Source organism: Centruroides vittatus, unplaced genomic scaffold, assembly GCF_030686945.1.
Source record: "Centruroides vittatus isolate TY-2023 unplaced genomic scaffold, ASM3068694v2 contig_549, whole genome shotgun sequence".
Taxonomy (NCBI): Eukaryota; Metazoa; Arthropoda; class Arachnida; order Scorpiones; family Buthidae; genus Centruroides; species Centruroides vittatus.
Genome location: NW_027122325.1, coordinates 1,503,216 through 1,517,252, shown reverse-complemented (window position 1 = coordinate 1,517,252; position 14,037 = coordinate 1,503,216). Strand labels below are relative to the sequence as shown.

The 14,037-nt window shown below is 28.1% G+C and overlaps 1 protein-coding gene across 1 annotated transcript in view; it reads left to right on the top strand.

The window, feature by feature from the left end:
* The window catches only part of LOC136978683 (serine/threonine-protein phosphatase 2A 56 kDa regulatory subunit epsilon isoform-like), a 55,991-nt gene that overhangs the window by 33,166 nt on the left and 8,788 nt on the right, over positions 1–14,037 (top strand). Inside the window, exons 3-9 of the mRNA XM_067274434.1 lie at positions 581–682; positions 3,522–3,614; positions 3,711–3,841; positions 8,524–8,583; positions 9,960–10,068; positions 10,202–10,255; positions 11,601–11,651. Coding sequence (XP_067130535.1) covers positions 581–682; positions 3,522–3,614; positions 3,711–3,841; positions 8,524–8,583; positions 9,960–10,068; positions 10,202–10,255; positions 11,601–11,651 — 600 coding nt within the window. The remainder of the gene's footprint in view (positions 1–580; positions 683–3,521; positions 3,615–3,710; positions 3,842–8,523; positions 8,584–9,959; positions 10,069–10,201; positions 10,256–11,600; positions 11,652–14,037) is intronic.

The following is a 14,037-nucleotide window of genomic DNA, read 5'->3' as shown; positions in this document are numbered from 1 at the left end:
ACAAATGTAAATAAATAAATCTTTAAAATTTTATAATTCAAGTTTTATATTTTTTAATAATAATTCTATCATTTTCTAATTTGATTGCTTATTTATAATAATAATTTAATATATAATAACATTAGTATTTTAATAATGTCAGCTGTTTAATTTCATAATTACTAAAACATAAAAGAATACAGCAAAATCTCTAATTTGGAAAAAGTTCTATTTGATTGCATTCTTTTCTAAAATACGATGCAAAAGAATAGTTATATTTCATTCTTTTGTGTTGTGTTTGAGAATTGTATAACAAAATAATAGTTTTATTGTATTCTTTTCTGTTTTAATTGGAGAAAATCTTCTGATGCTGGAATTTATGTTGTGAATATGTTTGATATTAGAAATTGAACTATTTTTCCTTCTTAAGTTTGTAATTTATTAAATTTTCACTCAGCATTTCAAATTAATTTTGGCAAACTATTACTGATGTGATTTAACAGAACTCTTTGTAATTAATTTATTTTATAAATCATTTTAATATTATTATTATAATTATTATTATTTTAAATATTTATTAAGTGAATTTTTGGAATTTCAGATATCTTGTAATCTTTTTCGTACCTTGCCACCAAGTGAAAATCCAGATTTTGATCCTGAAGAGGATGATCCCACATTAGAAGCATCTTGGCCGCATTTACAAGTAATATATAGTTTTTTGTTAATGATTTAATTTCATGCATCAGTATTATAAATGAGCAAATTTTCATTTTTATCTAGACTTACATGCTAGCTTTTTTCTAAAAAAATTATGAAGAAAGTTTGAAAATATAAATAAACATTAATTATTTGCCAAATTATAGTAGATTACTGATAAAATGTAAACATTCAATGAATGAAAGATTATGGTGCATAATATTTAATAAGCTGTATTAATTTAAGTAATTTTTAATTTATATTTTAATTTGTATAGAATTTTACAATTTTAGATGTTAAAGTACTAATATTTTTGGTACTACATAATGTTAGTTTATTAATTTAGTGAAACCATTTGGTATTATTTACTTATGAATGTATTTATATTGAATATATAATTATAGTCAAACTTCCATATTACAAACTTCTATGTAGTGAATTTCTCCATATAACAAATTTTTGCATTGTACCTGCTCTTTCAGCCAAAAATATATGTTAAGTTGTTTCTAAATAACAAAGTTAAATTTCTATATAACAAATTTTTTTAATTTGCAAGAACCGTCCATCATTAAAAGTTGATTACTCCATCTGGGCCAAGTTTGAATTTAGGTTCAATTTCAGGTATCAATCTGTAAACTGTTTGTAAAACCCTAGTGCTTAGTGTTTCTATTAAAATGTTGACTAGTTAGACTACATTTTAATTGTTTAAAGAGCCAAAATGCCTTGTGATACAATGTGAAAAATACAATTTGGTTTTCAAATAAAAAAAGTTGGACTACTTCATTTAGATGCTTCTTTTTTGGAATTAATAGGCCTTGTATTAAGGAAGTTTGAAATAAAACCAAAAAGATAAAGTTATTTTTAAAATTTCTATAAATGCATTTGTAATGAATTAATGATTACAACTTAATTGTTAAAAATTTGTTATATCATTTTTATTATATTTAAAGTTATTAAGTTATTTCAACTGTAAGTTAATATTTGCATGGAGCATACCTTGGATTATATCTAAATAATTGGGATTTTTTAAAATTAATAAAATGATGGATATTGAAGTTACACAAAATTTATTAAAACTTAAGTACAAGATGAATTTATTAATTAAAGGAAATATCCTGGTTTAAAAATGTTAGAAAAAAATTATATTTTTTTTTGGCAGAATCTAAAGTAGATATTTTTTAGTCTTAGGTTCTTTTCAAAACAGCTTTCTTTTAACAATATTGTACTCCCAAGTGTATTTCTTAGCTTACCTGGAAAATTAATATTAATAATAATACTTATATAGTAAATAATAGTTAAATCAGAGTTTTGTATGTAGTTACATCAATATTAAAATATCCAAATTTTCAGAAGTTTTAAATTAATTAAAATTGATTAATATAGTGGAATCCCATTTATCTGGCTCAAATAGGACTGGGTCGATCTGGATAACCCAAAAAATTCATTAACAACATAACACTGTTTATATACATTTTATTTTATTTTTTAATTTCTTTTTCATCATAATAACCACTTTCTTTCTTTCTTTTAGATGTCATTTTTACTGTGTTTACTTTGCAAAAGGTTGAAGGTGACTAAAACTCAATGAGACAATAGTAGCTGTAGGTGTTGATTGAATAATAACTCATGAGGTTACAAATGATAAATATATTAACACATCGACTGCCATGAGAAGCACAACATTTTTATTCAACAGGAAAGTAACAATTTTTTTATAATTGAAAATCTTAAAAGATTAGAAAACATTCAATCAGATTATTAAGTAAACTCAATGAACACTTCTATGAAGGCATAATAATGAACATCATATGACAATTCGTGGAAATCAAGTCTATTCTTGTGTGAGATAAGCAGAGGGTCAGGGGTTTATCCTCGCTGACCACTTACACTGCACGGGTTGGCAAAACCCGATCTCGTTGTCTTTCCGATGGCTAGGAGGGCGAAAAGTGAGTGGGGAGGTGCGTTGGTAAGTCGACAGGCGTCTTGGATTGACAGGAGACAGGTTAACAAATAAAACATTTATTGAATAACTAGAATAACATACAATGCGATTACAAACTATTCTACGGTACTATGAGGTTATATGCAAGTAGATAGATTCTAACTAAGATGGCTATGCGTTAAGCCTATTGTCATTGCTGGAGAGAGAGAGTTTACAAAGGTCCTAACAAAATACCTCTTGGTGTGAGATTGGACGGTATAGTCGCCGATGATATGGCTGGAGTGTGGCGGTCGCCGATGATATGGAAGAGTCGCTGAAGGTCTTCTCCGACGGGATTCCATTCCTGGGCATGGAGACGGACACAAGTATAGAAACAACTTCCTATGCGAGCGCGCTAAGTTTCCGGTGGCGCGAGCTTTTAAAGTGTTAGTGTGGGAAGCGGTCGGTTGTTGTCGACTTGCAAATTCTTGACAGCTAAGTGTCAACTTTCCCACCTAACTGTTGATAGTTACTGGAGACCTCTGCTCCGTTTCTCGGCGAGGAGTTTTTTTTCTATCAGTGATCGTTTACAAAATTCTTGAACAAAAAAAATGAAAGTTTTCTTTCATTTACACAAATTTTCCCGCTAAAATCTGCAGTCTCACACTTGCAAGCTGCAACATATATTCAAGCAAGAATGTATTTAGAAGGTCTTTGATTTTTCCACGTTTATAGCTTTTCTTTATCTCTAACTTTCATACTTCTGAGTTAGGGATTGTGTTTTGTAATCTGAATAAACTGGAAATCCAGAATAATGAGATCTGGATAAATGGGATTCCAATATATTTGTATAACAATTTTTACTTATATTAGTTATCTCCAAATTTTAAATAATTATGAACTAATAATTTCTTTTTTCTTATAGCTAGTGTATGAATATTTTCTTAGATTTCTTGAGTCTCCAGATTTTCAACCCACTATTGGGAAAAAAGTGATTGACCAGAAATTTGTTTTACAGGTTTATAACTAAATTTTATTACATTATTTTGAAAAGTATTTATGATGATAAAAGAATATTTTTTTATAACTATAATTTGTTTAAATATGATTACAGTTATTAGATTTATTTGATAGTGAAGACCCAAGAGAAAGAGATTTTTTAAAAACTGTTTTACATAGGATTTATGGCAAGTTTCTTGGTTTAAGAGCATTTATTAGAAAACAAATCAATAATATATTTCTAAGGTAAGCTATAGAAGTTATAGTTTAATGGAATTGTAAATTCTTTATTAGTATGATTCAGATATATAGAGTAAATTATTTAATTATATTTATTCTATCAATAAGAGAAGAGAAGAAGAATTTTTAATAAATAGTACTCTCGCATGCAAAAACATTATAATGAAATAATGTTTCCTGTGTGGCACTAATTGGAATATGTGTATATGAAATGTGTCCAAAAAAGTTTATAAACTTTTAAACTAGCATGTCAATGTGAAAGCACAAGAAATCTACTAGATGACATTGTGCCATACCACTGATCTTCACAATTCAACTGATACTACTTTTGCTGTTTTGTTTAGACTTTGTGCTATATAGACCAGAATGAAGTTGTGTGTGGTTCCAGATATTTTACTGCTTTTACGGTGTCTAATTTTTATGAGTTGTATTTGTGTGTCTGTGAAGGTTCGTTTAAATTAGGTGAAAACTTCATTATACAGAATTATTTGAAATGTTGATGTAAATCCATGAGCTGAACTCAAATATATGAGTGGCACAAGTATTTTAATGGGGAACAAATAAATGTTTTCAAGATGACTCATGTTCTGAATAACCCTTGACATCAATTGATGATCAAGACATCTGGAAAATTTGTGAAATTATCTGCTTAAATTGATGTTTGACACTGCAAGAAATAGCTGTGAGAGCTGGCATATTGAAAAGTGCACGTGACATGAGAATTTTGGAAACTTTGAAGTTGTATCAGGCTGCATCCAAAGGCCATAGCAGGATAATGGTGAATCAGTCCCAGTGAGATAATGAGATAAAAATTGACCCAAAAGAAGTTATCAGTGAATGATTAATTATTGCCCAATATTAGACCAAATTTTTCATGAGATTTGAAGTTATTCATGAAAATATCATTTTGTTTAATTTTTTAAAAAAGTATCACTGTTTCTTTGCATCAAATTGCAAAGTAAAAAATATGTTGTTATTGGGAAAAATGAGCTGCATGATATGTATATTAAAAAACTGTATATTAAAAAATTTTTGGTATGAAATTCAAATGAAAAACATTTTTTTAAAGTTTTCAAAAAGTGATTTCACTAGTTTAGAACAAGGCTACAATTTCAAAACATTTTTATGAATTTTTATATTACTCTACAATATACTATAAAAAAAATGCTGACATAATTTGCCAAATGTAACAAAGTCAAAAAAAATAGTCTGAAAACAATTGTTAAAAAATTACAATCAGGTGATAACATCTAGCCAATACAAGAACTATCCTCAGAAAAGGAAAAAACTATCTTAAAAAAAGGTAAAAATATTCATTTTTACCTTTTTTTAGGATAGTTTTTTCCTTTGTTTAATAGTAGTGTGAGGTTATCAGTGCAGAAAAAGCATTAACTTTATTAATTATTATATTTATATCATAATATACCAGATAATTTAAATAAAAAATATTTTCTACACTTGTGATTCACTTTTGTTAATGTTTAGGCAATTCATTTTCTTTAGCTGTATTGCATAGGTGAATCAAATTGGTAAGTTTTTTGGTATGTAGGAGTTTAATACAAAGATTTCCAAAAATAATAGAATTTCTTTCCTCGTATTAATGCATTTGAATTAAATGTCAAAAATTAATATGACAGTGTAATCATCATTTTGTTTATATTATAATGTACTGTACAAGATAATTGTTTGAAAATGTTGCCATTTAGAGCTGTTTTTATTGATGTCTGCGAGATTTTTTTTTTCTCTTTAAGGAGATTGCACTAAAAGAATACAGTAGACCCCCCCTCTATAACACGGTAGATACATTCCATATTATATGAATTCCATGTTGTACGAGTCACTTAGATTTTACAAATACATCAGCTGTTCACAGCCCGGCACTTGTGCAGTTTAAGGGGTACGGCTGTTTGAAAGGTTTTCTTCCATAAAATTAATCGATTCTAGACTAATTTGACTCTAACATTTCCAAATTGCATATAATTTTTTGGGAATAATCCATATAGGGTGAATGTACCAGTTTTTGCCAGTGTAGTACCAGTTCTGGCCAGAAAACAAATTTAACTTAAAAATATAATGAAACAATCTTTTATTGTTAACTGTGTGAACAGTTAACAATAAAAGTTTGTTTCATTGGACAGATTTGAATATGTGATGATTATATTTTTAAGTTAAATTTGTTTTCTGGCCAAAACTGGTACATCTACCCTAAACTATGCTATAAACAAAAAATTGTAGGAATACTTACCGAGTGCGCACCGTTCAAAGATGCCATTGCTTAAGCTTGTTTTCATTGCAGAGCAGCTCATCAAAAGGTGGATGCATTTCCTGATCAGCGAATTTTTTGCTGAAAGAATAACTTAAGTTTGGAGACATCCTTAATAGAAAAATAATTTTTATGGCTGTTGAATAATAAATGTTTTTTAGTAGGTCTGCTGCTCATTTAAACCCAACAGTTTGTGCAATGTCTACTATTGGTCCAGATTCAACCAATCCTGTCAAGACATGAGTCTTCCATGACAATCTGTCTCATTCTTTTACTGTGTTATACGAGCGATTGTGTTTGTATAACACACTAAAAGTTATACAAACACGATCGCAATTTTTCTGCCGTGTTATACAAATCCATCTTATATGAACCTGTGTTATAGGGGGGTTTACTGTAGTTATTTTTTTGTAGCATGTGATATAAACATATTTAAAAGTTTAGAAGTTGCACTTTTGCTTTAATTTACTCAAATAATTTAAAACAATGTTTTAAAAATCATTTTCAAAGTTGAAGTTTGCACAAAAATTAATTAAAAAATAAATTCAGTAGTACTGGTTTTATTTGAATAACAGCTACAGCTACTATTTTAAACTGCATAATTTCTCTGTGGTTACTATTTGAGGATGGTCATTATTTCTTTTGCACAAACCAGTTGATGTGTGCTATTAATTAATATAGTATTTACATATTTATTTTATATGAGTTTAATTTTTAAAACAAATTATACTTTGAGTGGCAACTGATTTCTTTATAGTGAGAGTTACTTTATATGTACAAATAAAATTATTAAAAAATACTCCTATTTTTACATATTTCATTTCCTATTAAAGTTTGTTTATAAAATAAATAAATGTACGTAACTACTAGATTTTATAGTATTTATTAATTTTACAGTACTTCTGTAAGTTTTTAGAAATTCTCAAATAGTAGATCTGAGTGCTATTTGAGGGCAGTTATTATTTGAATAAAAGCTGTATTTATATCACAATGTGTTAGATAACTAAGGAAAATTGTTTTTGTAATTTTTGTATATGATTTAACTGCAAATATTATCATTTAGGATCATTTTTATTGATTTTTCAGATTTTAATTTTTTTTTAACCATGTTGCATTTGGCAAATAAAGTTGGCAATTTTCTATAGTATAATATGGAGTGATATAAAGATCCCTAAAAATTCATGAAATAGTAGCCCTGTTTTAACCCAATGAATTTCATATCAAAAAGTTTTCTAATACACAGCATTTTGTGTGCCTTATTTTTACTTTGCAATTTGATACAAAGAAATAGTGATATTTTGAAAAATTCAAAAATTATATTTTCCAATGTAACCTCAAAATTCATGAAAGATTTGGTTTAGTATTGGGTAGTAATTAATCATTCACTGACCTTTGGACTAATTTTTGTCTCATTATCTTAATAGATCTGATTCACCATGTTTGCTGACTAAAGAGAGAAACGAATAATAGGTTGAAATTATCAAGAACTATGCTGAGCAAACAGCATTGCTAAGTTTTGAAAGAATGAAATCATTGAAGACAAGATGTGAGCTTATGGGTATGATGTTGAATCAAAAAGTTCATTCTTCACAATGGACTTTACCACCACCACCACCACAACAACAACACAGTCTCAAAACAAAAAAAAAAGACCATATCAAGTACAATCAGTAGTGAAGGTGATATTGTTTTCATGATTTTGCAGATCTTATGCATCATAAATTTTTTATCTCTTGGTCAGACTGTCAGTAAGTAGTAATATCTGATGACAAAAAAACATAAGAGGCAATGAGATAGAAAAAGGAGGACTGATTTGTGAAGGAAGAAGAAATTGATATTTTTACCACAAGAACACATCAGCACACATTTGTCATTATTGATTCATGAGTTTTTTGCAAATGAAATAACATATTCTGTAATATGTGTACTCACCTTATCTCATGTTAGCAGATTTGTTTTTGTTCCCAAAGCTGAAAACCCTACTATAATAATAACATTTTGAGTTCATTGAAGATGTCGAAATAAATTTATTGGCATAATTACACATTATTCCAGAAGAATTTCAGGAATGCTTTCAAAAGTGGAAGAACTGCTGGGTATGTTGTATAAGTGGAAGGGACTGTTTTGAAGGCATCAAGGTCTTGTGAAAGTTTATGAAACTTTGCATAAAACAGTTTGGAAACTTTTTGGATACACCTCACATATAAAAATGCTTTGACATTTAACAAACAGAAAACAATTCTACATAATTCATAATGAATGTTAAGTTTCATTCAAAAAATGAATAAATAAAAGTGCTTTTGTTTATTTACAAGTAAAGCTTTTTCAATTGATAGTGTTTAAAAGACATACAAATTTGAGCATTTATGTTTGGATGATTTAAATTACTTATGACTTAAATAAAAAAATTTTTATATATTTTCAGGTTTATATATGAAACTGAACATTTAAATGGAGTTGGAGAATTACTTGAAATTTTAGGAAGGTAACAATAATTGTATATTTCTTAAAAAGAATTAAAAAAATTAAATTAATAATGATCAGTTAACTTTTTGTTTTTATAAAATAACTCATGATTATTTTTGTAACTAAAATGACAGTTACTGAAATAGCTAAAATTTTAACATGTAAACAGAAAGCATAAATTGCACTGACTTTCTGGTCAACCCAATGTATATACACAATTTTTAATGGATTTATTTTGAATCTTTAAACAAAATCACATACATCATAGACATAGCTGTACCAACCACCCACAACATACACTGAAAGAAATTATTAAATACTCAGAATTATCTACAAAATAAAGTTCTTGTGATGAATAGATCAAGTATGTATTGTGATTATAATTTTTTCCACAGGTGTCATACCACATACATTACTACAGAAAATACTAATAGCATATACATCATAATACAGACTACACCAATACTAAACACATCAAATAGTCAGGAAACTTTTAAATACAGACATATACATCAATAATACATAAATAAAATAATATCGCTAAGCATTGGTATCAGCTGCGTATAGAACACAGTCTATCAACATATTGATAAATTTATTACTATTATTTAAAAAATAAAATAAGCTTGAACAGTTAAATAGAAAAAGTTTTGTTATTGATAATATGTGACATGAGTTCAGAGTGGATATCTTACTTTTTACAGCAAGTAAGAACTATAAGTTAGTTTTTTGCTGTAAAGAATTAACATACAGTAAAATTGAGAATTGGCTTATAAATTGTTTTCTGAGAGTCATTATATAGAGATGGAGATTTGTCAGTTTTTCAGTTTTTAAGATAAAAGTTCAAGTAAGCGTGTTCAATATTGTCAGGATTGCATAGACTGATACACAGAAAATGACGAGAACTAAGGGTGACATATATATCTTTTGGTAGTTTTAGGAAAAATTGCACCTGCTGGAGAATATGCTTGAGGTACACAAGAATATTTCACATATTTAAAAATGCCTTTGGTAAGTTTAAACAAAAGGAAAACTGTTAGATGAGTTCATAATTGTGAGTCAAAATTGGCAGATATACCTTGGATCTTCATACCTGCACCTGCTTTTAAATAGACTTTTAAACATAGATAACTTGTGGGTGATATACAGAGGTATTTTTTTTAATTTAAATTTATTGTAAGGAGTCAGAAGGAATATATATGAATTACTATTCAGGTAATTAGATTAAATTAATAATGAAAGAAATTAAATCTTTTTGAAATTCTGGAATTTGAAATGGAATTGAAACTTTCTTTAATTGAATAAGATTTCAGAACTATTATTTCTTTACAAAATTATTCACTTAATTTTATACTGTATATAAAAATTATAAATATTTCAAAATGCATTTTATAGTATCATCAATGGTTTTGCATTGCCATTAAAGTCAGAACACAAGCAGTTTCTTGTGAAAGTACTTATACCTCTACATAAACCAAAGTGTTTAGGGCTTTATCATGCACAGGTAAGAATATGCAATAATAATTAAGAACAACATTAATAATATATAATTGCAATGTATAAAAACTGAAATCATGATATTAAGATATTAAAATGTTGTTATGAATTAAAAAATAAAAATAAATTATTTTTTACAGTTGGCTTATTGTGTAGTTCAGTTTTTAGAAAAGGATGCAACTCTCACAGAACAAGTACGTTCATTACTATTTTTAAAATTTTGCTAAAACATTTTTTTCTTTATTAATAGTAATGTCAAGTAATTGTTTGATATTTTATATTTAAGAAATTATACAAAAGTTATTTGATGTAAATTCATTGGAAAAGGATATATATTAAAATTACATTATATTTATATATTAGGATAATTAGATTTCTTGGTTTTGTAGATTTTCATCTGTTTTTAGATAAACTTCTTTCACTTCTAAGGAAATTATTTTAAAGGATATAATCACAGGTGTTTCATAAAGATAAGCTATTGCATCTGATTATAGATTTGATTAAGCTTTTAGCATCAAATATTTTAAAAAAAAAATGCATACTATTACAATAGATGCCGCTTAGCACTTGTTACAGGACAGGTACTTGCCAAAATTCATTACTTGATTGTTATTCATTGTGCAGAACCTATTGAATATATGTGAATAGATCAGCAGATAAATAGGATGAAATTGCAGAAGCTGTGTGTGGGCCTCAATCATGGAAGTGTCTATATGATGATGTTTGAGCTTCTTTGTTGGAAAGTTTCTGATCAATGGGTACAAAAGTAATTCAATGAGTAACAATGGCAAAAATCATTGCATGTGAAATATATATTACATAATTTTGAGTTAAAGGTTACAAATAGCAAATCTGGTATCATTTTTCATTATAGAATTAGCAAGTAAGCCTACATCTTTTCTATTGAAGAAATTTAAATTCTATGCAATGGCTGAAAAAGTTTTGCATAAACTTTTCTTAATTACCATAGTCTTTAACTTATGTATGTAGCCAAGACAGATGATAGGGTACTGTTTAACATGAATAATTTTGACATATTTCCACAGTCAAAAACAAATGTCCTAATCTTCTATTAAAACAGAATCCACTTTTCTGTCATATTTTGTTTTATGGCAATATTTGATCCAAATATAATGGTTACATCTATATTTTGAATAAGTTTCATTGGAGTTATCTGATCATCTGGCATTGAGTATAGTCTAGTCTATGAATATTACTGTCTGATTTATGGTAAATTGAAAAAGCAAATCAAAGAATTGAGATTTTCATTGGATCCATAACGAAGCAAGACTATTGACAATTGGTTCCAGTCCAATTAAAGAATTTTTATAACAACCATGTATTATTTGGTACCATAGTGAGAAAGGTGTTTATCACTAGTGACTATTAGGAAAATCATTTCCATTCAATTCTATTTAGTTCAGCTGGCTTTCATTTAAATGATTAAAAGTAATTGTAAATTTATTAAAATAAAAAATACTTTTGTTGATTTAAGTATGTCAGCTTTTGTAAATATTATTAAAAAATTTTTCTTTACAGGTAATAAAGGGTTTATTGAAATTTTGGCCAAAAACTTGTAGTCAAAAAGAGGTAATATTTTTTAAATTTTAATTTGTATAATTTAATAATAATAAATAATTTCACACAAAAAATAAGAAATGGCAAGATTACATAAAGCTATAACTCTAACAGTGTGTTGTTTCTGTCAGCCAAACTTATACTCTGATCACTGGGATATAGCTCAACACATAAATAACATAGACACCATTAAGCAGTCATGACCCCAAAAGGCACTTCATGACAGGCATGACAGGCTACCTGAAGACTATATTGACAAAGCTGTGTCAAACTACTGGTTGGCTTGAGGTTGCCTGTTGAAGAGAAAAGGGTTTATGGTTGCCATTCATAATTAGGTCATAAACACTAAAGAAAACATATTCTGAAGGATACATCACTTGTAAATGACTTGAAGAAATGCCAAATTTTGCCAGAAGCAATACAATATATAATCTCTGGTTGCATGCCCTTAGCACAGACTATTTACATAGATGTAATCATTTAGCAAATATATAATACACAGTTACGAGCTAAGAGCTTGCGGAGAAACACTGATTATTAGACACCCAAGTACAAATACACTCCACAGACAATATAATTTGTGTGTCATTTGCTAATACTATGATAGAGCCATAATCACATAAAAAGCAATTCATCACAATAGACTTGACATATCTTTCATTGACAAATGCAGTAGGATCACTTATATAATAGCCATCTCTATTCCAAATACTCATAACATGAAAAATGCATACACTAAAAAAAATCAACACATACAGTCCATTTGCCCAAGAAATAAGGTAACTATGGAGGATGGATAGGGTGCTTATTGTGCCTATTGACTCCCCTTCCATGGTATCACACCACGTACACTACAAAAAAGTCTAGAAGTGTTAAACTTTAATAAAAACATATGCATATATAAAGTTGTAATATTGAACACACGTTACATTGTTAGGAAGTTTGTAAGTAGGAACATGAACATGTGTGTTCATATAATAAATAAATATTAAAAACAATGGGATTGGTTATTATTATAATGTTAAAAAACAATAATTCTAAAAAATTATAAAAATTTTTAAAAAAATAAATGAGTTAAAATCACTCTTCTTTATCCGATTTCAAATGAATTAAACCAAAGATGGACACCTATTTAGAAAATTACCAAAATACTTCTTACTTTATTAACCATATTATCCAAATGCATTTCACATGTTGTGCCTCCTCAGTGAATATCATGCTACACACGACCAGTACATTTATACTCTATCAAGCTATCCCAGCATTCATCGACACATACGCCGGTATTTAAATTAATAGCATTTACATAACTCGATACAATAATGCTCGACAATGCGTCTCATTACAAGATTCTCTATTTTGTACAGTATTTTAACCTTGTTTCTATCTATAATACAATGTTCTACACTGCAATGTTGATGCCATGGAGATTCAGTTCTATTTAGCCGGATTGCCGCCGGATTGCCGGATTCAGCTGCTTCTCAAGTTGTCTTCCTGTTTCACCAATATAATATTTACTTGCTGCACATGTGCACATCAATCTGCCACCTCCAAAGGATTTGTCAGATGTTTAACATTTCCTTTATTCACCAAATAAATACTTTCACTCAATCTATTTCTTTGTTCACCTACTAAGTTGACAAAATAAGTTTTAAATTTATTTTTATATTTTTCATAAAATTTCCTAATATATGGAATTTTAATATATAAATTAATAACTTTTTTTTTACATTATACGTATTAATGGTATAACAATTATACCACCTATGTATTAGTTGTTGTGGGTAATCATTAAATAAATATTTTTTAAAAAGGCTTGCAGTTTCCATTTCTATATGTTTCTGTAATGTTGTTCTACTAAAGATCTTTCTTAATTCCATTAAACAAACATTCCTCTTTATGTCTATTGGACAGTACAATTTATAATTAATCATCTTATTATTATTGCAATTTTTCTCGTACTTACGAAATAATAATGTTTCTTCCTGTCTTGTGATTGTAACGTCTAAGTAATTAATTTCATTCTTCTTCATAGGTGAATCAAATATTTTTGTTTAAAAACTATTAGGATAAATCTCAATGTCTTTAGCCGTAGTGATATTTGAATCGTACAAAATCAATATATCATCTACGTACCTAGCATAAAAAGAAATGCCCTGGGACTGGAAAATCTTTTGATCTAATGATGTCATACAAATACAGTAGAGGATTAATTATCCGACCCCCGATTAACCGACTTACAGGTTAACCGACCGCGTTCTAGTCGGCAAATTCAAATGTCCGCTAGTGATGTGGCGCTACAATATTTGGTTATGTCTTGGCTACTTTAATATTATTTTTGTTAAATTTTTGCATGTTTTAGCTGGCAGCACTGGCTCGACCATGAAAGGGAGGCTAG